This window comes from Abramis brama, assembly GCF_963993115.1.
Source record: "Abramis brama genome assembly, chromosome: 19".
Taxonomy (NCBI): Eukaryota; Metazoa; Chordata; class Actinopteri; order Cypriniformes; family Leuciscidae; genus Abramis; species Abramis brama.
The window spans coordinates 21,429,695-21,454,368 of record NC_139981.1 but is presented as its reverse complement, the minus strand read 5'-3'; the positions used below and the strand labels follow the sequence as shown (position 1 = coordinate 21,454,368).

The following is a 24,674-nucleotide window of genomic DNA, read 5'->3' as shown; positions in this document are numbered from 1 at the left end:
TTCACACTCTTCTGCCCCTCCCCAGCCTTTCTCTTCTTATTTATCTCACAGACTTTCTCTTCTATTCCCTCTATTTTTATTCCAGGAGCTCTCTGAACAGAGCAGAAGGGCAAAAATAGTTTATCATTTATTCATGATGAATAATGCAACCCTGGGACAGGGTTTCTGAATGGAGAATGCAATTGGGCTATTCACGGCATCCCTCGAAACCTAGAGGTGGGCGGCTTGTAGGCTGCTGTCCCGTGGACAAAGATGCAGGCGGGGATATTAGCCCTTTTGCATGCTGGGTTAATTAATGATTTGAGTAGCTATTTTACATTACGGGATGAGATCATCTCAGAGATGCATTGAGAGTAACCTTGATGAAAGATGACCCAATGTCTTTGGCATTGAAAAACTGGAAGAAAAAAAAACACATTTGATTTGACTAGATTTTTGTGTTAATGTGTCCACAACACATTTCTTTTCTCCTCGCTATCATTAGCTATGTTTCCATCCACCTATTGAATGCAAATTTTGGGATATCGCATAAAAAAACACTAATGGAATTGCCAAGATGCGCATAAATTAAAAAAAAATATATAATATCCGATAAGAAGACATGCACTTAACCTACGATGGAAACACATTTACCAAATAAATCCCTCAATATGCAACAAAAATCTCACGTGACTTAACGGATCATATGATTGGATAACCGGACTAATCAGCGGAACAATTTTATTGCACAACATCTCAAATGTTGGTTTGGTCATTCTTAAATGCCTGAGCAAAAGTCTGTCATCAAAATGGTTGAGCATGATTACCTCCCAGAACTGTCTCGCACAATTGTGTTCCCAAGCACCAGGTATCTGCCTCCAAACACAAGATGAGTTTATTGTGTTTCGTCTGCACTCTCTCAGGCGCAAGTAATTTATGATGTATGAAAAAAGATCCACAATGGCTTCCCTGATTACAGCAGCTTACATTTTTATTACAGATATTTTGTGGAAATTTCCCAGAAAGTGATGATTTTGTTCTCTTAGACACATGGAATGGAAACGGTGCTTTATTCGCAAATGTTTTATATGCGATTTTACAACTTTGTGTATAAGTTAAAATTGCAGCTTTGGATGGAAACAAGCCAGTAAGTTCATCCAAGGCTTATGAGGTGACTGCAGTCATGACAGTCCATTCAAAGCCACGTCACACTCGAAAGTAAAGACAAATATTTGATCGTACATACAAATGTAAAAGAAACGATTTATAAGAAATATGGAGCAATTGTCATCTGACATGTTTACGGCCTGCAGTAAAGTTTTAGAATAGCATCAATGTGTTAATAGCCTCTATATGCTCAATGGTAGGGTCACCGCATGAGCGCTTCAAAAGATTGTTCTACTGTCACAGGTATGAAATCACTGATTGGGAAACGGTTTAGCCACCATGTAATTGAGCTCTTAAATTCTACATTTCCACGTGCTGATTATATAGCAGAGGGCGTGGGACGGGGAGAGAGGGTGGCTGTAGAATGTCACATGGGAGTGCTTTACTTCCAAACAGTCAGTAAATTAGATTGACCTTTTTCTCTCTCTGTGAAAATGTGGATTCTGTCATGCTGGTTTGCCAACAGGAGTCTCCACCTGCCCGTTACGTGGGTCTCTGGAAGGACAAACATGATAGACAACAGAGCTAGGATGTGCTTATCTGATGTAAATCATCTTGCTTTGAATATTTGTGAAAATTAAATTGATTGAATTCATAGGCATGTGGAAAGCAGTGGTGATGTTGAGACATCTTTCAAAGCAGTTCTGCAGCTTTTGTGGTTCTACTATGGTGGTCTTTCTTTCTTTCTTTCTTTCTTTCTTTCTTTCTTTCTTTCTTTCTTTCTTTCTTTCTTTCTTTCAAAACACCAAAGAGACTTCTTTCACAAACACCAAAACATTTAAAGTGCCCATATTATGCTTTTTTGAATATTACCTTTCATGAAGTGTGTAATATAGCTGTCTGTGAATGTAAACGATCTGCAAAGTTGTGAAGCCGAAAGGGCATGATAAATAAAGTTATTGTCTCTCAAAAGAAAGAATCGACTCTGAACCGCCTTATCGAGTCATCTGTAATTCAAATCACACTTTTTTGCGGCTACATGTAACTGGGTAATGAGTGGTTAGAATTACCACAGCGATACAACAGCAGAATAACCTCAGATTTCTTCTCATATCTCTGTGAGGTCTAAATGGGATTTACAAAACGCTTATTCATAAAAGATGGGAGAGTACCCACTTGGACCAACTTGCTCCTCAGATTCACAACCTGTAAGTATGTTTAATTGTTGATGTATATATTTTCTACCGGGTGTTCAAAATATGTAGTTTTATGTTTTATATTGTGTAGGTCTTTTCAGCTAACCGTCTGAAATACTTCTGCAAAATAGCTGTAGGCCCACTATTACCTAAAATTGTGCCCATTAATGCAGATTGTCTGTTGTTCCCTTTCGAATGGGATTTTGTGCTGCTTCCCCTAGAGGGCGCTATGGGGAATGACTGATGTCTGAAGTATTTGTCTAAACACGACAATGAACTTGACATTGGCCAGCGACAGCTGATGACGTCACTTCAGGTGCGACCATGAGTATATAAAGGCACCTGTGAAATACGTCATCCTCTTTCTTGTCTTCAGGAGACTGTATGTCTTTGTATGTGTTATGGAGCGAATATCATGGAGAAACACTTTGCCCAGCATTTCATTAATCACTTTGCGTCTGGTGCGTTTTGTGCGTGAGTGAGGAGCATGTGCGTTTAACTCTTGAGGGAGCTGAGTGCGTGCATTGCAAAGTTTTCTTAATCCGTTCGCACCATCCTTATTTTCGAGGGATGTACGACGTGCATTTGGGTGGAATGCTGTCGACTCTCCATCATACCTATTGCATCCAGCTTCTTAGAATTCACGAGACTGACTACAAAAGGCATGTAAGGAGTTTTTTTCCTTTCTGCTCTCTCCTGAGGGATAGTAGTTAGTGTTTGCACGAGGGAGTCAGGATCGAGTACAGGAGTTGTGAGCGGAGCACTTTTTTGTTGGCTCAAATATTGCTATTGTTCAATCTGTTGTTTCTAATTCTGAGGAATTAGGGGCAGAAAGAGTGTAGTAGTCATTATTATATCATTTAGGAGTTTTGGGAAGTTATGGCCTGCGCCTCAAACAGAGTGAGATTGGTTTGGTGGCACGAGAGATGGAAGAGATCACTTATGGCAGACTTTGCGAGCAATTTCTGCCTCGACACAATAGTCCCACCCCTATGAGCCTTCTGTTTTCCCTTTGATCTCCATGTTAAAGGCAAAGAGATTGTAGGGTAAACCATATTCAGCCTGCATTCATCCTTTTTTCACAATAAGTAAATGTGAAGGGTTTGCGTGAGCACAGAGATGTGTCGATGCTTCTATACTATTTTTCATTAGTTGAGGTGTCCTCATGAAGGCTCTGATCCTGCCATTTAGATTGTGCTGATTGCTTCATGCCCTTTCTAAAATCCATATTTATGGTAAGCGCAAGTGTTTAACGCTTTATGCACTTTCTAAAATTCATGTTTATGGTAAGGGCTACATGCTGAGGGCTTCATTCCCTTTCTATGTGGCTCAGACAGCGGTTCCTCGCCTTGGGTCCCACTGTTGTTGTCGCAATATGGTAACAACAGACGCTTCCTGTACATATGCCCCTCCCCCCTCCGAAGAGGGCTGGTTGGTTGGTAGGCAGTGGTGCCAAGGTGTCAGGCTGTCTGTGAGCATCCTTGGTTGCTACTTTTGAAAATGAGTGTTGTTAGGCCTCCTCTCGTTATAGAGAGTCATTCTTCTGAGGCCTCCGCTCCCTAGAGCTCCATCTGAATAGCGAATCCAAGTTGTTAGGCTTTGCTCCTTGGTAGGCTGTAGAGGACGGAGTACTGAGTCCTCCGTCCTATGAACTCAGCCAGGGGCTAAGTTGCTAGGGTCTCTGTGAGCCTCCTTGGCTACTGAACTTAGCCAGAACATTGCTAGGCCTCCTCTTGCTATGGAGATTAGTTCTGTTAGAGGCCTCTGCTCCCCTGAGCTCTGCCTAATATTGTGTCAAGCTGCTGGCCCTATTATGTAGCCTCCTTGACAGGCATCCCATGAGCTCAGGTAGTATGCCAGGTTGTAAGGCTCTCTGTGAGCCTTCTTAGCCACTGACAATTTCCCTGACAGGTGTTCCTGTGAATACTAAGCTCTTGAGTTTTGCCATCTAGGGGACGCAGCGCGAGTTCCCATTCGAAAGGGAATGTCTCGGGTTACGCATGTAACCATGGTTCCCTGAGAAGGGGAACGAGACGCTGTGTCCCTTTGCCATGCTTCAGGTATTCCTGTGCATGTCTCCTTCAGACAAAAAGTGGATGACTTATTTCACAGGTGCCTTTTTATAATCATGATCACACCTGAAGTGACGTCATCGACTATCGAGTTCATAGTTGTGTTTATACACATGCTTCAGACACCAGTCATGCCAGAGGCATTCCCCATAGCGCCCTGTACTGCCGCACTAAGGCAAAAGGTCGTAACTTCAATTTTTGGTGAAAATGAGTTATTGTAATTTTTAGGACAATAAACATAAGTTTTATCATATAGACAAACATCAAGTTTCAATTCGATTGTTTTTTGGGAGGAATAAGATTATGTTTTTGGCGTAACTTCAAAAAGCCAAGGGGAAACTATGGTAGAAGCCCGTAACGTCAGTTACGGCTTTATGCCTTCGTTTCTCGCTGCTCCTGAACACTCGAATGAAGTTACGGGTGCGCTGCTGTGAAGTTACGGCACTCTGCCTTGTTCTAACCGACCATCAAAGTATTGCCGCGCTGGAGTTACGGGATGTAGCAATTAAATAACCTCAGACACACACGTACATTTTTCACAATGATTGCTTTTGTTAGATTATTGACATCTAGGTTTGAAGAATGACATACTCTCGGGGGAAAATGATGGTGGAGATGGCTTTGAATCATAGCCTTAAGCTAGCGATACTTCACAAACTAGACACAAACACTTTTCGAGCCATAATCAACAATTTATCCAGTAACAAGCGCTGCATAGAGCAGGCTTGTATGATATCTTAATTCACAGCCCGTAATACAAGTCTACATGTACAACTGAAATAAAATGCTTCTCATAGGCTAACTCTCGCCTGCCAGTCCACTGACTGAAAACTACGCGAGTTGGTTGGTTGGAGCCGCAACGACACACCCATTATACACCAGCAGCAGGAATAATTTAGAGCCTACCTTGTTGTAGAACCCTGGTTAAAATCCATGTCAAACAACCGATGAGAAAGCAAATCCATTACATCCACCAAGAGTTTTTCAAACTTGCTACCGGCTAGTCAAAACTCCCAGGTTGTTACAGGCTGGGTTCTTTAGGGACACCTAATCTGTAGCCCCGCCTTAGCTCTGATGCTCTGCGATGTCAAGATTGCATTGCTGGTATATGTTGTGTGTGTGTGTGTGTGTGTGTGTGTGTGTGTGCGTGCGTGCGTGAGAGGGAGAGAGAGGCGCGGGCGCGATCCCACTGTTCGATCGCGCCCGCGCCTATGGCGTTATTTTCCTGTCAAATGTCGAGAGCGCATTATTGTAGCGCGAAAGTACATTAATATAATGCGCGAGCGCGAATCTCTCTGCCTCGCGCGCGCTCTCAGATACACCCTGCTCTTGTAAGAATTTTCTCTGGGCTCGCTCAGAGAATATGTCTGCACTTAAAACGTGTTCAGTGCAATCGCGAATCTCTCCTCTTCGCTTAAAATAAGCGTGTATGTGCTTAGACTGTGTCCCGTGCGTTCGCGCATGCCTAAGTACTTCTCTTCAATTTCTTTTTCTTTTTTTTATTAATGCCAAGGTATCAAACATATAACTTACATAGCAAAAATGTACAAATTATGGAATAAAGAAAGCAAAGCAGCATATATATATATATATATACATATAGCCTGTACATATGCTCATAAAAAATAAAATAAAAAAACAGAACAGAAAGCTGTAATGAAATAAATTAAAAAGTTGAAACAAGTTTATTGTCTTAAGAGCTTTAAGATTCTTAGATAACAAAATGCTTTGGATGTATTGTTGGACCTCTCTTCTAAAAACAATGAATAAGGGATTCTGCTGAGTGAATTTACTACGGTGAATGTGAAATTTTGCCAGGAACAATAATAGATTAATAATAGAATACTCATTAAATTTAGCTTTTTGTATATTAAAGAAACCAAACAGTACATCCTTAAAAAGCAAAGAGAAATCCGGAAGCACAAAATTCAACCCAAAATAACTGTGTGTGAGGACAATCCAAGAAGATATGAAGAACAGTTTCATCAGGGGCACCACAAAAAGAACAACTTGTGTTTATGATTTAAACCTTTTCAAAAGCTACATTTAATGAGTATTTTATTATTAATCTATTATTGTTCCTTGCAAAATGTCACATTCACCGTAGTAAATTCACTCCCTTATTCATTGTTTTTAGAAGAGAGGTCCAACAATACATCCAAAGCATTTCGTTATCTAAGAATCGTAAAGCTCTTAAGACAATAAACTTGTTTCAACTTTTTAATTTATTTCATTAAAACTTTCTGTTCTGTTTTTTTTTTTTTTTTTTTTTATGAGCATATGTACAGGCTATATGTATATATATATATATATATATATATATATATATATATATATATATATATATATATATATATATACGTGTGTATGTATGTATATATATATATATATATATATATATATATGTATGTATATATATATGTGTGCTGCTTTGCTTTCTTTATTCCGTTGTATGTAATTTGTACATTTTTGCTATGTAAGTTATATTTTTGATACCTTGGCATTAATAAAAAAAAAAAAAAAAAAAAAAGAAATTGAAGAGAAGTACTTAGGCATGCGCGAATGCACGGGACACAGTCTAAGCACATACACGCTTACTTTAAGCGAAGAGGAGAGATTCGCGATTGCACTGAACACGTTTTAAGTGCAGGCATATTCTCTGAGCGAGCCCAGAGAAAATACTTACAAGAGCAGGGTGTATCTGAGAGCACGCGCTCAGTTCTCGCACGCGAGCAGAGAGATTCGCACTCGGCACATTATATTCCGCGCGCGAGCAGAGAGATTTGCGCTCGCGCATTATATTAATGTACTTTCGCGCTACAATAATGCGCTCTCGACATTTGACATGAAAATAACGCCATACGCCTCTCTCTCTCACGCAGGCACGCACACACACACACACACACACACACACACACACACACACAGCCATGTTTATGTGATTTGTGAGGACATTCCATAGGCGTAATGGTTTTTATACTGTACAAACTGTATATTCTATCCCCCTACACTGCCCCTATCCCTAAACCTACCCATCACAGGAAACATTCTGCATTTTTACATTAAAAAAAAACACTGCTTAGTATGTTTTTAAAGCCATTTGAAAAATGAGGACCCCCAAAATGTCCTCATATATCACCTATTTTCCCGAGTGTCCTCATTTGCAGGTGTGTTATCATAAAAATGTCCTCAGTTGTCATGAAAACAAACTCACGCACACGCACGCACACACACACACACTTCAGTTTTAGAATCAGTTTTTCAAAAAACTTTTAAATGTTCCACATCTTTTATACTTTAGTGATGTTAATCAACTTTGTTTTATGAAATTCATGTTAATTAAAACCATTCATACTTTTCCAACTGTTCTCACTAGGCTACTTTAACTTCTTGTTGATACATGTGGAGCCATTTTTATCATAGTGAGTCCAATAGGGTTAATATTGCTTACATTTTAAGTGTTATCATAACATTGTGCTATAAAATAAAAGTTAAGGTATTTTGCCTTGGTATGACCGATTGTCATTTTATGTGCAATGCTAAGGCAGAATACAGTAACTTCCGAAAAAGGGTCAAAGGTCAAATTTGAGTTCAAAATTTTTTTGTAGATAGGTTAATACAGGTATACACTACAACATGTGAAAATTACAATATTATACCTATAACTCAATTGTCAGGACATTAAGATAACTTTAAAGTCATTTTTCTCAGTTTCACACTCTGGTGAGTTAAGGTCTTTTGCCTTAGTAGGGCAGTGTAGGGGGCGCAGTGTCTCATTCCCCTTCTCAGAGAACCATGGTTACATGCGTAACCCAAGACTTTCTTATTACTTTGAGTAATGTTAAAAGATGGAGCAAGATTTGCTTTAATGTTATATCGGTCACTCACATGCTCGGCTAATGTATGCGCTGTTATTGATACAGTTCCCACATGTGCACTGCAATAAATTAGAAATATACACATCGGTTTGTTGATGGACATACAATTGATAATGCTGATGGTGAGGAATTACAACTGCAACATCTCATAATGTACGTCAAACTGAGTAGCGTATCACTGAGAAATGTCCTGCTCAATTCGTCCTTGTGATTGAATAACTAGTTATTCCAATGTTCCATCATCGGACTCGCGCTCAGATTGATATGGTAAAATCAATGCCATTGTTATTGCTGTTACAGTGTGTACAATCGCTGAGCTTTAGGAATCCTTCGGATCTGAAATTCAGTTATGGTAATGGGTGTTTTGTTTCCGACACGGTAGACCAATCACAACAGACTGGGCCATCTGGCCAATCAGAGCAGAGTAGCTCGCGGAAAGAGGGGATTTAGACAGACTGACAGTCATTTGAGAATCATTAAAAAAATTAAGTGATGTGCAATGTATATTATGAGAAAATTAAAGCGTTTTTTTAACCTTTGATGCATGTAAACCTGTTGTAGGAGGCCACCAAAACAAAATTAGGAACATTTAAGATAGCATAATAGGGGCACTTAAAAAAATCTCACCGACCCCACTTTTGAATGGTATTGTGTGTACATATAGAATTATTATTTCCAGTTATTTCATTGTTTATTATTTTATTCTTCGTTTGTACAGCCATAATTTAGTTTAAGACCATTTCCAACTCCCTTTTGCTGCCTTTGCCTGTAAGACCCCTAACCACCCTCTTTGCATTTGATGAGATACAAAGCTGTGCTGCACTTGTTAGTGGGTGACAGGTTTGCTGTTGTTTCCAATATAGTTTTTAACTGCCTCATCCTTCAATAATAAAAACAGCTTCTTTGCAAAGATTTCATTGTATAGTTCAATGAACTCTTATCTCAGATAAAGGACTATTGACTCCTTTAACATAGATGTACAAAGAGTCTATTCAGTTTGGTAATATATGGCAATTATTAATTTTATCCACTTTACATTTTATCACTACACATGATCCCTGGCAATCAAATCCATGGTCATGGCATCACTGGAGCTATAGGAACAGGATCTTGAGACATTAGATCATTCCTCACTCTTTTCACTTCACAACCTCATCACAACACTGTTTTATATCCCCATAGCATCTTTTTTTTTTTTACTGAACTTGTCTATGTTGAAAATGCTGTTGCAACATTCCCCTTGAGCTTAATGGTGTTGTGAAGTGTGTGTAATGGCCCAATGTCCTCAGTGTTCTCTTAAGATATAACAAATCACTCCATTTGTACACCTCAATCCTGGTCTCCTCTGCTCATCTATTTGCTGAATTCACTCCATCTTTTTTAAATTGTCAAAGTCACTGATGTAGCATCTTCCTTAACCCTAGAACATTGACAATCCAAGTTTCTCCTACATTTTTCACATATTGTGGACATTCAGAAGAGTTGCTCAATTAAGATGTATTTGCTCGTATGAAATGCACAATTTTTTACATTTGGTTAGCTGTTTAGTTATAGTGATAATTTTAGTGTAAATTAGTTTCATTTTATACTTATTTATTGTTTGTGATTATCAGTTTGTACCACAGTATATAATTTTATAAATAATATAGATTCTATGATAGCAAGTTGCAATAAAACATGACAGAAATTCACACTTTTCAATAATACATAAGGATGTTTTATGTGTAGTTTTTTTTCGAGTTGTTGTTTGAATGAGTTTTAAATGCACCTTCATAATTATGTTCAGCAATGGTTTTGTGGTCCAGTTATGTTTTATATGGTTCTACCTTTTGACTTATGGCCAACAACTGTTGTTGCTAATTTTGTCATGTTCAGTAGTAGTTTTAGATAACATGCGTAATAGCTATTTTTAATGAATTAAGTGACTACTTCATAAAACGTCTTGGAGTTACTTTTTATTGTTACAATTACTAATCATTATTTTGTAATATTTAGCAGGTGGTTCTTGGAATTCCCATTAACTCGATAGTTTTATTTTTCAGATGATCTGTTTGCAGTTACTGTAGTGTTCAGTGATTCATTGAACACTGAATTCATTACTGAATTGTAAACATTAAGGGCCAGATTTACTAAACATGGCAAATTAGCTTGAGAGCGCAATTCCAAAAAAAGCGCAGATGGGATTGTAAAGTCCTGGTTGTGATCTTCTGACGACGCGCAAATTAAAGAATTACAGCTGGATAATTTCCATAATGACCAACGCAATCTTCCAAGAGCAGTGCAATTTAGCTTCTGGTTTAAGGCATGCTTTTTTTGGGTGTTAAATATTGGTGCAAATTGACTAGCGCAAACCTTAGTAAATCACCTTGCATGATTCATTTAAATATTTTCCCCCATAAATTTTCCATCTGAAAGGGAAATTCCTAGCCCAAATTTTTCACTGTGTGTCTGTAGTAAATCCTGACAGTAGTTTTTTAATGCCAAAAGAGGGTTTGCACTGGCGCACGCTGTTAGTAAATCTGGCCCTATGTATTTAATCAATAGTATTGCTTGTCATCAGCCCTAATTTTCAATACGCACGCTGTTAGTAAATCTGGCCCTATGTATTTAATCAATAGTATTGGTTGTCATCAGCCCTAATTTTCAGTAAATGCCAATGTTTTTCAGTGCGGTACTACAGCATGTACTGTAATGTTACAGTACTGCCACTTAAGAGATATGAGAGATTTGAATGTTTATTTTTTTTTATTGTAGTCTTTCAGAGCAGCAATTTACTGCACTATTACTCAGTAATACATCATGCATACAGTAGATGTGAGAAGTGTCTAACCAACTCATTCTGTCACAATTATCTCATTCCCAAAAATAAGTTTTCTTGTCCAACTTCATGTGGAGACAGGAGCAAGCTTTCGAAATCCCTCTCACAGATTGCGGTTTACTTCCTGGCAGTGTTTATGTAGTTATTTATTTACTTCTATTAAAATAAAAATACCCCGCATAACCCCGGGTTTCTCGGGAGAGCCACGATCCCAGCTGATGATTTAGCAGCCTAAATAAGATTATACTATCCTTAGCCTGGGGTGAAAAACAGAAGTCTTCTGGAGGCATCTGATCTATCACACTATGTCTGCATAGCTTCTTCTGTCTTATGAATAAGGCCCGCGGTGCTCAAATTACATTAGGCAGAGCTTAACACTGTGTCTGCGTCTGGATGAAGCACAGATTAGCATGCACTCCAGGATCAACCCTCAGGGCAGCCATGATGAAGAACTTTAACCATGCCTTGACTGTGCAAACCTGCACTCATTTCCATTGCATGGGATAAAACCGAACAAACCTTTGCCATGCAAAATAACAAACAACACCCGCTGTGATTCATTTTCATAATGAAAACTTTAATGGCAAAGTGGAGGGGAGAGACATTCGTAAACATACTGAGATGGAAAGGACAGCATGTCTAAAGAAAAAAAGAAAGAAAATGCATTTACAGTTGTATCTTCTGCTTGATCACTTAGTAGGCTTGCATTCATCCACTTCAAGTGCTGTTTATTTCGGAGCATGGGTTGTAATTTTGAATATTTCTCTTTGAAATGTGTGGTTCATGCAGATTTCTTTAGTAATTTATGCCAAAATTAATAGTTTGCATGCCTTTAAAGACATGCCTGAATATCTGATGTGCAGTAGTGGGTGGTTGAGAGAGTGGATTTGCATAGCAATGGTTGCTCTTCCGTAAAGATAACAACTTTGAAAACCATGCTACATTTGGTGTTAATAGTAGGTGGTTTGAGAGTTGAAGCTGCCCACAGACTGGCCTCAGTACAAATTATAATATACACCTTAACTACAAATTATGCCTATTGTGCATGCATTTATTCAGAGAAAGAGAAATGGATTAGAAAGTACACATACAGTATATGAATCCCCATAGGAAAGGTTAGTGCAAAACACTACATGTATACAGAAACATGTGCTTTGATTTTTTTAGTTTTATGCTTTTGTTATTAGATCTGATATTTTCCCTTTTTTTTTTTTTTTTTTTTTTATAAAAAAAAAAAACACAGTATAATCCATACTCTAATATAACTGTGAGTGTAATAAATAAATATTTTAAAAATGTATACGCTACCTTTCAAAAGTTTGGGGTCGGTAATATTATTTTATAGTTTGTCTCTTATGTTCACCAATGTTGCATTTATTTGATTTAAAAAAAAAAAAATTGTGGTACATTTCTTTCATCTTTGATGAATAAAAAGTTTAAAAGAACAGCATTTTTTTAGAAATCTTTTGTAGCATTATAAATATCTTTACTGACACTTTTGATAAATGTAATGCATCCTTGCTGAATATAAGAAAAAATCTTACTGACCCTGAACATTTGAATGGTAGTACACAGTATAGTATATGTTGCGGTGCATTTACTGTACATACTGGCCAAGTACTTTTGGCATCTCATACAAATTATCACGAGTTTGATTTGTATTATTGCTTTAACACTACAGTGCTTTGCTGGCATCTGTTATTCTGTTTATTTACAATGAATGTTTTAATAAAGACATTTTCAGGTGAGCCATGTGTTCGTCGAGAGAATATTCTATATTTATCTATAGGTCAAGGCAAGGGTTAGATGAAATACTGTAGTTACACTGCTGTATATTATCTTTTCATTGGCTGTCTTCATTTGCATTTCAGAGTTATAACTGCCTCTGTGTACCCGGCTGGGAGGGGGAGTTCTGTCAGTGGGAGACCAATGAATGTTCATCAAACCCCTGTAAAAACAACGGCACCTGCGTAGACCTCCTCAACGCTTACAGGTGGGTTGCAAAAATACAGCTTGATGAAGCACACACAATCTGGATGAATAGACAGGCTAGAGATGTGTCATGCGGTCGACTAGTTGTCCAACAACCTACCTACATGTTGATCAATGAGGTTGTCAGGTTTATGTAGATTTTGTTCATTTATTTTATTTATTTAATGGCTAAAAACACATCTCTTAAATAAATTCTTCCATTCACTTTAACCATTTCCTACCCATTCCAGCCTGTACTGCTCTAGGCAATGTTTTAAACCTTGTATAGTTAGTACTTCTTATGTTATTGCCTCATTAAGATGAATTGCTTTGTTGTTTTCCTTTTTGTAAGTTACTTTGGGTTAAATTGTCTGCTAAATGAGTAAATGTGATATAAATGGAAATTTATCATAGTTGCGTCTGTAGGGTTGTTCACGTATAGCGCTTAATCCTGGGTTATCTTTACATTTGTTCATTGTTTTTTATTTATTTTTATTTATTTTTAGACTTTTATCTCTCCAATTTTAAGTTGGAATTGGTTAGTAAGGAAGATTTAACCTCCAAATTGGGGTGCCAAAAGAGTGTAATGTGGAACGATATGGTGCTAAAATGTAATGGCCAGACAGGCAACAAATCAGAGAATGACCAATCATGAGTGGATTTTTATCACTATTGAGTGGTTGTGTACACACACTGCCAACACACATTTATGTCCAAACAGCATGCAAAAGTGAATTTTGCATAATAGGTCCAAAAAACAAAACAAAAAATGTTGTTTTGCATCAGAAAAAAAACTATTTGAAAAGTATCACAGAATTTAGTCACCTATTCTCTCGTCACATAGTGACACAGACTGTGCTCTCACAAATGTGAAAGATAATGAATTGCAGATGGCAGGTAAAACAAATGAATCAATCAATGGAGCACAGCAGGAGGAGGTTTCTCTCAATCGGTGACTCTCTTGAGAAAAAAGCTGCTGCTTCTGTTTCATCTGATGTGCCCTCTTGCTAAGGGCAGCGGAGTGAGGCGAGAGAGACTGAGGGAAGAAAATAGACTGGAAGGAAAGAGTGATGTGTTTAAGACAGGGATTGGCAGTACAGCTGTAAGATCACTGCCACCAAGTGGAATGCAGATACCTCCGGCACTCTCTGGGATTCACTCTGGTAAATATAATCCCAGCTCACTGCTCTAACCTCCCAGTGTCCTACTTTCAGCTGTCTGGGATTTAATGTTTCTCAGTCCAATAGTGCAATTAACCTATAAATCCCCTCAGCTGTCCAGAAATCTCCCGACAGTGATTCAGTTATGACTATGAATGCCAAAACGAAGTAAAACTGTATTTTGTTCAGAGTTCGCATAGCTTTTAAAGGAAACATTTGGAGATTCCTGGCTCATAGTCCATGTTTATAGCATTACTAGTGTAGTTGACTATTCTAACTTAGCAGATATATGGATTTCATATTCATATTCATGTGATGTAAACTAAGCTTATTGACAATCCATTTGACATACCCTGTTCCGGTTTCCTGTTTTGACAGGAAATACATCAACTGGACAGAAAATTGTTTCAAGCTATTTTAAAGGGGCCTTTAAGACAGGATGAACTCTTTTTTATATATATATATATATTGTGTCAATAATATACTGTATTTCATGGGCTGCCATGTTTTGATTATGATGAGAATGAAGGAAGATTTTAGAAATGTGCCCTCTGTGATTTACATTTGCATTCCTACAATATATTTACCATTTATGACTCATTGCTCATTTTATTTTTAACACCTGTAGGAATTGCATGTCTGGCCTCTTTAAAATAGCCACTGTGTGTTTGTTTGGTTTTTTCCCCCTGAATTTAAGTAGAAGGTTTAATTTATAAGAATTTAGTTCATGGCACACATTGTAATACTGGTCTAAAAGGAACAAAAATGGATTTCCAGAGACGTATGATATTCATTAGTAAAAAGCACCACAGGGCTAAGCCAAATCGGAGTCTGCCCCTGGGGGAATTTGCTTTTATGCTGCAAGGTCACTGTGTGCCAGGACTGTCAGTCGGTCTGGACATGAATGAATATTTTAATAGTACAATATCATTTTGCTCAGTAATTTCACACAATGGAATTCCAAAGGATTTCAAGACTCTATTCTTGTGAAAATTCTGTCATCACTGTCTCATGTTCTTCCAAAGCTGTATGAATTTGTCTTCCATGAAACCTAAAAGGTTTTAACTTGGGGTGTTTACATGACAACAATGTACTAAAAGCAGAAATGTTCCCCATCAAAACGATCCCCGTTCACACCATAGACTGTACAAAATTTGGACGTCACACCTTCACTCTCTTCCATTGCAGAAAAGTGAAGCCGCCTAATATGTCCCAATATGGCGCTGAAATCTTGAGCTGATTCGGGACCTGAGTCTTCGCAGTAGTGAACTCGGGACCCGAGTCTGCGCAGTAGTAAGCGTGAAGTGGAGCTGCGGTATCAAGGCCCCGCTCACACTCCTGCAGAATCACTAGTACAGTGTACTGCAGAACAACTCATTATGTTGGTGTGAAATAAACAGTTATGGAATTATAGAAGTTAAAGTTAAAGCTCCAATCTCCTCTAAAATATCCCCCAAAAAGTTGGTGCCTAAGTGAGTACTTTGCTTAGAGAAGCTGTCAATCACAGCTGTCAATCATGATGTCACACCCCTGTTTTTATAGCATCAAAAAACATACTAAAACCAAACTTATTTAAAAAACGAACACTTCGACTTACATCAGTGTGATAAAAACTAACCAGAAACCATCTTTGTAAAAAAAAATATATATATATTTATTTATTTATTTATTTATTCATTCATTTAAAAGGGACAATGCATATTAATGAACATCTTAGCTTTTCAGCAATGTAAATATGCCAGAGTTAGCCCCAAGGCTATTTTACATCTGCAGTCCCCCGTCAGGTCATCACAGTACCAAGTAACACAACTAAACATTGAAACTAAATACGATACAGCACAATTTAAAAGATACCACAATTTTCAACAACATATTATAAGAGATACCACAGTTAGCAGACAGGGCATCTAAAACGGCCGGTATACACATATACACATACACATACACAGTAAAGTGCTATTCTATGTACATTAAGTACATTTTAATTGTGTTAAAGTGCTATAAAATGCAGTAAAGTGCCAGAATTTGAAGTGTAATTTGATTTAGTTTGTCTCATGTCCCATTCGATTACAATGAGAGGGCTGGGTTTATATAATGCATCCAGCCACCTGGGGTCATCACTTTTCAGGACTTGTGCGGCGCATTTGGTTCACACGGATCCGTGAAAACGACTAAAAATGCTGTATTATGCAGCCAGGCCAGTAGTTGGCAAAGAAACACAACGTGGATGTCGTCAATGTTTTCACAAATTCTCATTTTTGTAGTTTACACAGAGAAGATAAAGGCATTGTTTTCAAAACGCATAACTTTTTAGTTGAAAATGGTGTAGTGTAAATTTGGGTATTTTCCTCACACAAATCTTGGCAGCATGGATAAGTAATGTTTTTTTGTTTTGTTTTTTCTAAAAGAAAGAAAGAAATTAATAGTTTTTATTCAGCAAGGATGCATGAAGTTGATCAAAAGTGACATTAAAAACTTTGATAATGTTTCAAAATATGAAACATGCTGTTCTTTTGAACTTTCTATTCCAAGAATCTATAAAGATGTGTCACCGTTTCTACAAAAACATTTAGCAGCATGCTACTGTTTTCAGCATTTATAATGAATCATTCTATAATTTAGGGTACATCAGGAAAAAAAGTGTAAAAACTATATGCTGTCTGAATAAAACAACTTTTGGTTTCAGTTTATATTTTATCAATGTAACTTATCTGCTAGTTACAATGCTTAATCATTAAATACCATTTTGAGATAACAAAAAAACTAGTCAGTTTGTCTACTGTGTTACGGACAAACTGTATGACTACAAAACTGTAACAAACTGAAAGTACTACACTTTTAAGTGACTCAAATATTCAATGTTTCTTTGGTCTATTCTGCCATATATACAGTTATTATTTTAAAAGACTTCTAAGAATATTTTTGATAAAAACTCTCATATTCTAGAATGATTGAAGGATCACATGACACTGAAGACTGGAGTAATGATGCTGAAAATTCAGCTTTGCAATCACAGGAATCAATTACATTGTAATATGTATTCAATAGAAAGCAGTTATTTTAAATTGTAATGATGTTTCACAATGTTACAGTTTTTACTATATTTTTGATCAAATAAATGCAGCCTTTGTGGTGAGTATAAGATACTTTTCTTTAAGAACATTAAAAAATCCTATCAGCTCCAAATTTTTGAACTGTAATGTAGTTTACAATTCATATGGATTACTTTTATGAATCTTAAATGGTGTTTTTTTCTTTTTTTCTTTTATGTTTTTAGCTTGACACCATTCACTTTTGTAATACGGAAAGGAGCAACCAGGAAATTTATCAAAAAGCAATTAAAAGTCAGACAAGCTTGAGGGTGAGGAAACAATGGAAACTAAAATCTCCTCTTCTGCCTCATAGGTGTATGTGTCCTCATGGCTGGACAGGCCAAGACTGTGGAGAGGATGTGAAGGAATGTTCTTCTTCTCCCTGCCGGAACGGGGCACATTGCGTGGAGTCTGACATCCCAGGGGAGTTTTCCTGCACCTGCCCGCCCTTCTTCACCGGCCCCCTCTGCGAACAGCACTATGATCCCTGCGACCTGCGGCATAACCCCTGCCTGCACAACTCTACTTGCCGTGCCCAGTCAGATGGAACCGCCCTCTGTGTTTGCCAAGTCGGTGAGATATAGCAACCCAACTGTACCTACCTACTGACCCACCCACCTGCTGAGTGGTCCTGCTCACTCTTCTGCAGCTTTTCATTGATTTGCCTTCCATTGGATTGTGTTAAAACCATGTGTTTCATTTGCTAAATGCTAATTTTAGTCCAGAATAAAAGGGTTTCAATGGAAAACCTGGAAATGGGCTGAAGCCTACACTGGGGAGGGGCCTACTGGCTGCACAAAAATAATATTTTAATAATGGGAGATTACAGCAGTGACAACAAGTGTTGGGCATGTTACTTTAAAAAAGTAATTAGTTATAGTTACTAGTTACTTCTCACAAATAGTAACTGAGTTAGTAACTGAATTGCATCATTATAAAAGTAACTAATTACCAGGGAAAGTAACTATTGAGTTACTTTTTTTATTTTTTTTATTCAAATATCTCAAATATCTTGGATGGCCCCAATAGTAAATATGTTAAATTAATGAAATGGACACTAAATAGAATGAATAAATTATTATTATAAAACATTTTACACTAATCTACCCTATTTTAATGTTGCTGTGGGACAATGTGAGAGACACATATTAAATCTGATATATTATTGTAAATATATTATCATTACTATAGTGGAACAATAAAACACAATAGATGGTTTAGAACTTTTAATATTTATTCCACAGCTGGCCAACAAATAAGTCTAAAAATAAATTATGCTTCTTAAGGAATGTACCAAAAATGAATAAATAATATTAATAAAAATATACATACACGCTTTGTAGTGCAAATTAAAATTATTAAACTGTCACACAACTTCACAACCGGTAGACATACTGTAGCCTACTTGAAGTATTTTCTTCCTCTCAAAAGTAAACAGTTTAACAAGAAGTGCTCTCAATATAATACTGAACAATGTACCAAAAATAAATAATAATAATAAAATATAATATTTTGAGGTTTATTTTTCTAACCTACAGAGAACGTCATCATCAGAGGTAATTTGAGCCAAATTCTAGGCGCGTTTGCGCGTTTGTTTTCTGGGAACGTTCCCTGCAGGTTATTTTGGGGTTTTATTTTATAACCTAAACAGAACGTTTCCAGAACGTTACCTGCAGGTTATTTTTAAATTTTATTTTTATAACCATGTAAACTAATTAAAACGTTGCAGATGATACCAATCTACAGAGATTATTCTAATGCTGAAATGTGTAATTTATTTATCAACAAACTATATAATGCTCGGACACACTCGGTGTCTCTCGCTCGCTGCGTTCGCTTCGCTTTTGTCCAGTCCGGTGCTTCATAAACACACAAACATTCCAGAGAAAAAATTTTGCAGGTCCGCTTCAGTGAGCTCAATTATAGTAGCCGCATTTTATTGTCAGTAACGGTAACGCCGTTGTAACGGGGGAAACAGTAATTCGTTTGATTACTCGTTACTGAAAAAAATAACGCCGTTTATTTATAACGCAGTTATTCCCATCACTGGTGACAACTGCATTCTATAACTGAACTCACACTCATGCATGTTCAGGAATCACAACGCATTTTCAATGAAGCCCTGCTGTGTGAATGGATCAGAACTGGTTTCTATAATGTCATACATTACGAGAGAGCTGCTCATTTCTAAACACAGATCAGTAACTTACAACAGCGTGGATATAATCTGCATGTCATCTAAAGATTCTAGATCCAGTCAGTCTTCCCCCAGGGCTGTTTTCGTGAGTTTTGTGGTCTGCCGGCAACTCAAAAATTAAATCTGCTGTTGGTTAGACGGATGAACTTGCAGCTCGACTTTTGTCGTTTCAAATATGATTTTACGGTTACAGACTTTACAATAAGACTTTAAGTCACAATATTTGATTACTTTAGTCACTGTCACTATGGTTACAGTTGATAGATCCCGTTGCACTTTTATACAGACAGTATTCGAGATGTTATTGTAAGCGGTGGTGTGAATAGGATAACTCGACACTGGCATTGGTATAAAAAAACAAATATCTATCGAGAGTTACTTTCAATAAAAATTGGATTTTACTGACGTTATGAAGGACATTTCAGCTAGAGAAACGAGGAAGAAAAGTTTCTAAAGTTATGCTTGTTGAATGTATTCATACATAAACACAAATGAGTAGCTGAGTAGAATACATGCATACTGACTAATGACCTAGTGAAATGTTTATTCGGGGTAGGGGGGCCTACTGTAATTCTGTCACCCAGGGGCCTGTGGTTATTTAAAGGAGACCCTGTTTATGACTTCTATAACTGAAAAAGCCATGTTTATAAAAGAAACTCTCATATTATATAGCTCTATATTTCTCTTATTCAAGGAGGTCTATAGAACACATGTGGAAAGATATTTGTTTGCAACACATCCATTTTTGCAACAGAAAAAAATGAACAGATCCATCAGAATGGAAGTTAATGCAGAAAGATGCCTTTTGGAGCCAGATGGTGAAATTAAGGCTGCTATCTGCAGCCTCTAATGGGGCAATGCTAACCAACAAAACCTCGACTCCTTGGTCTCATTGGAGACATTTTGTAAACTAATAACTATGATCATTTAATGCTATTATTAATTCAAAAGTAGGCTACCTTACATAGAATTGGACATTTAATTTATATAAAATTATTTTTACAAGCCCTGATCTATTTTCCATGGGTAGGTCATGGAAATTTGTAGAAGGTCATAGAAAAACTGCAAAAATACATCACTGCCTTAATCGTATACCGATGAGCATAGTAGCCTTCCAGGCAGTTGACTTGGGATTGATTTCTTTTTTTTGGGTCAAGCTGCTTTTGGGTTAATCTTCTTGGACCTTCTTTGACTTTAAAACGCTTTACTAGAGAATTTACACAACTTGGAAATATTTTTTAATGGTAGTCTCCTATGCTCAACAAGGCTACATTTATTTGATCAAAATAGTGTAAAAACAGTAATATTGTAAAATGATTTTTTTTTTCTATTTTAATATATTTTATAATTTATTCCTGTGATGGCAAAGATACACTTTCAGCAGCCATTTATCCAGTCTTCAGTGTCACACGATCCTTCAGAAATCATTCTAATAATCTGTTTTTTTTTCTTATCAATGTTGAAGACAGGTATAATGTGCATCATTTTATTCATTCCCGCAGATTTTGAGCTCACACACAAAGTGTGCGCATCTAAAGCTGCCTCTCAGTACTATATTGAGTTCTTTTACACACAAAATAATGAAAAATTATTCACGTTTTAAGTGAACATAAACAGTTGAGAAAGAAAACGCATGTGAAACAGTATAATAGAACCGTGTGTCAGGTCTTAAAAGTGACACCAAATTTTGAGATAATATTAAAAATATGTATTGGCCAATGAAAATGCTGAGTGGCTAGTAACTTTGGAAAATCACTAGCCACAGTGGTTAATGTCAAGCCCTGGATGGATATATATATATATATATATATATATATATATATATATATATATATATATATATATATATATATATATATATATATATACTGTATATTGTGGAACACATTTTGAAATCTAAAAGTTATAGTACTTTATGTTTTTTATTTAATAAGATCAATGAAAATTTGTTGTTTGCATTAAATTTAATGGGTTTTAAGTCAGATATTTAAAGAGGATGAATTTGAGTTAAGAGACAGTCATGTTTATATTCTTTATGTTTACAATGTTTTGAAATGAAAATATAACATCACTCTGGCAAGTATTATGCTCAACTAACCTTCAAATATGCCGAAATAGATGGAAAGAGTGGCTCATGAGAAGAAACTGTGGCTCTCCGGATATGCATGATGACTTTCTAGTTTTGTTCTGCCAGCTCTCCCCTGCAGTATTTGTCCATTGATGTCTTCAGCATGGGAGAGAATTATTAAGGATCACACACTGATCTGAAACCATTGTAACCGCTTGAATCATACTTTCTTCCTTGTTAAACGGAACACTTCCAATGATTTTTCCATTTTCTTCACTTTCCTATTTTTGACTTTCTCTGCAGAGACAGAACAGACCCTATCACTTCTGCCAAAGAACAAGTTCCAAGTGTTTCATTAAATTTTGGCTGCAGGTTTCCGTCAAAGGAAGGCTCTGCCTGATGAATGCACAGAATAGGGGGTGCAAAAGAGGTTTCTGCACAATCTCTTTAATCACAGTGAAGCGTACTCTCTCGCGCATGCCCAATCGCCCATACACACGCTCATCCGTCATATGAAACCCTCCTGATATTATTATGCTCGTTGAGACCAGATCACTTACTCATAATACATGTCTGCTGTGTCTCAGGCACAGATTGCTCTAACTTAAAATTTTGCACATTTGTATTCAGCTGATCACTTCACAGTTTCACATGGAATCTGATGTGGCTCCACAGCGATTCAGATGCTATTACTCATTCAAAAGTAGTGAACACCACAATGCTGTGCAGCTGTATAATGCTGAGGTTTATCTCACTGTGTGGTTACTAGGGATGAGTGCTTGGAGGTGACAACAATGACAGCAAATTTTTCACCACCATAATTGGTTACAATGGCAGTACTCTGTACAGGCACAAGCAGATATAATGACATCCGATTTGACCACAGTGACTATAAAAACAGCTTGACTTTACTTGAAGATAAAGATAAAGTGCTTGAAAGACCAGTAGCATGTTCCAAACCAATAGATGGAGTTTGTAGTCACATCAAACCTCAGTAATACAAATATAGAACAAATATATTAGGGCTGGGGTAAACGATTATTAATTAAACGATTAGTCGGGCGATTATTTTATCGATTAGTCGACTAATCTAACACTAATTTGAATTAATTATCCTGTCTGTTATTCGCATATCTCTGTCGAACCGTTACTCCGATGGATTTCAAACTCGACAGCTGTCTGGGCACGAGTAAGTGCAGTGCTAAGTTTGACGTTGTTTGGATGAGAAATGCAAAAGATATTGTTAAATATATCAGTAAAAGAAGCACTTAGAAGGTTGTGGTTTAAAAAATAAACATTCTGACATAAACACACTGTCAGCTACAATGTTTACTTCTGAATAATATAGTATAAACGTGATAAATCCATTTTGATTAATTTGAGTAAAAAATGTGTTTTCTTTACCAAGAAAGTGGCAAGATGAAAACCACTATTTTCTGTTTCAAACTTTCACATAGCATCTTTAGGTTATAATAACATAAATAATTCAAATCCAGATTTTGATTTTCAAAGATTTATTATAAAAACAGATTATTTTTTCCCAAAAATGCAATAAATTCATGACACGTTTTTTTTTTTTTTAAATGCAATTAATCCACTGAATCAATATAAAAGTTATTTTTCATATTGAAACTGTTGAAAATACACAACAAAGTAAGTTGATCCACATATGACAGCCTCTGAACTCGGTCAATACTAATCTTATATTTAGCACGTACTGGACTAAACATAGGCTACATTCAGAGCCATAGAGAGAAAGAGTTGCGACACTCCTAGACCTCCGTTGTAAAAAATGGCGGCGCTTTTAACCGCCTACTTCCGGGATTTGAAGATCGGATTAGTTCCAAACACTGTCATTTGGCGTTGGACACCATTCACTTACATTGCTGCGCGTCGAGTTGTTCCAGAGTTAAGTTGCTGAAATATCGACCTCTTTTGAATTGTCAACTGTCTATATTGTATCAGAGGCCCTTTGCGATGCTTATACTGGTCTTCATTTGTACATGCACAGCGTAATTATTTATATTTTATGTTGGTTGTTTCAACCAATTTTCAAGCACTGCCTGCTAGCTAGTTAGCTAGCGCGACTTCGTCAGCTGTGACAGTAAGAGTTCGGTAATGAATCGCTGCCACCTTTATAGCAACTTTTATTTAATTTATTTTTTTGGGATATACTAACTTTTAATTGTTTTATTGTCTTGAGTGAAGCGGCTTGTGAGAACAATGCTGGACCTCTAGGATTGTTATGGCCATCACCAGTCCTGTCTGTTTCATGGATCACCTGCCCCTGGTTTTTGTTTTTTTTGTTCACACACACTCACACAAGCACACATTTTTGTTGTCTGTCATTGTTTAATAAAAAATATTTTATTTGAAAATCTTCATTTGTATCAGCCATGCTTAAATTCGTTTTTAATCTGTTATAGTTTTGATAATGTGTATGGCTTAATCTTAAAATAATATTCTTAGTCTTAACATGATCATGTTTCACGTTGTGGTCCTGGGGGTGGCCACTTTCATCAGAAGAAGTGAGCTAGCTTCTAAGCGAATTCTGAACGGACCGCCACGGCAGACCTCTTTGCGTGGTCACGAAGGTAGGCTAATGGCTGAATCAAAATTTATAAGCAAAATCACGGGAATCAATAGCCTAATACAGCCCAGTTGTGCTAAAATAAATATCATGAGACATCCATCATCAGATGAATGATATGGAACAGTTAAGTTAGAGCCGCTAAAGCCAGTGCTACTACCCATGCGAACATGAACACTAAGCTTTTCCCTCCAAAAATATAGCCTAAAACTTACCTCCAAATGCAAAACTGACATTAACAAAATGCAATAACAGCTGAAAAAGTACTTGGGTGTGTGTTTTATTTTATATTTACCGTTCAATAATGCAATCGCTGCTGTCTGTCCCATAGAAGAACATGACAGCCAGCGTATGTTTTGGAACTATTGGGGCTTACATGAACCACGTGACAGCCATAGCGGCGACATCAAAGAGTGTCGCAACTCTTTCTCTCTATGGCTCTGGCTACATTCAATCAGCCATCGCTAAGAAATACCTTCTGAAATTTTTTGACGGCGATCAGCTGTAAAATGGCTTGGTCCTGCTCGGTTTTCGTTGACTTTGAGT

The 24,674-nt window shown here is 37.0% G+C and overlaps 1 protein-coding gene across 1 annotated transcript in view; it reads left to right on the top strand.

Annotated features, from left to right (window-relative positions):
• eys (eyes shut homolog) overlaps positions 1–24,674 on the top strand; it is a 292,650-nt gene that overhangs the window by 130,907 nt on the left and 137,069 nt on the right. Inside the window, exons 20-21 of the mRNA XM_084092742.1 lie at positions 12,922–13,043; positions 17,587–17,846. Coding sequence (XP_083948868.1) covers positions 12,922–13,043; positions 17,587–17,846 — 382 coding nt within the window. The remainder of the gene's footprint in view (positions 1–12,921; positions 13,044–17,586; positions 17,847–24,674) is intronic.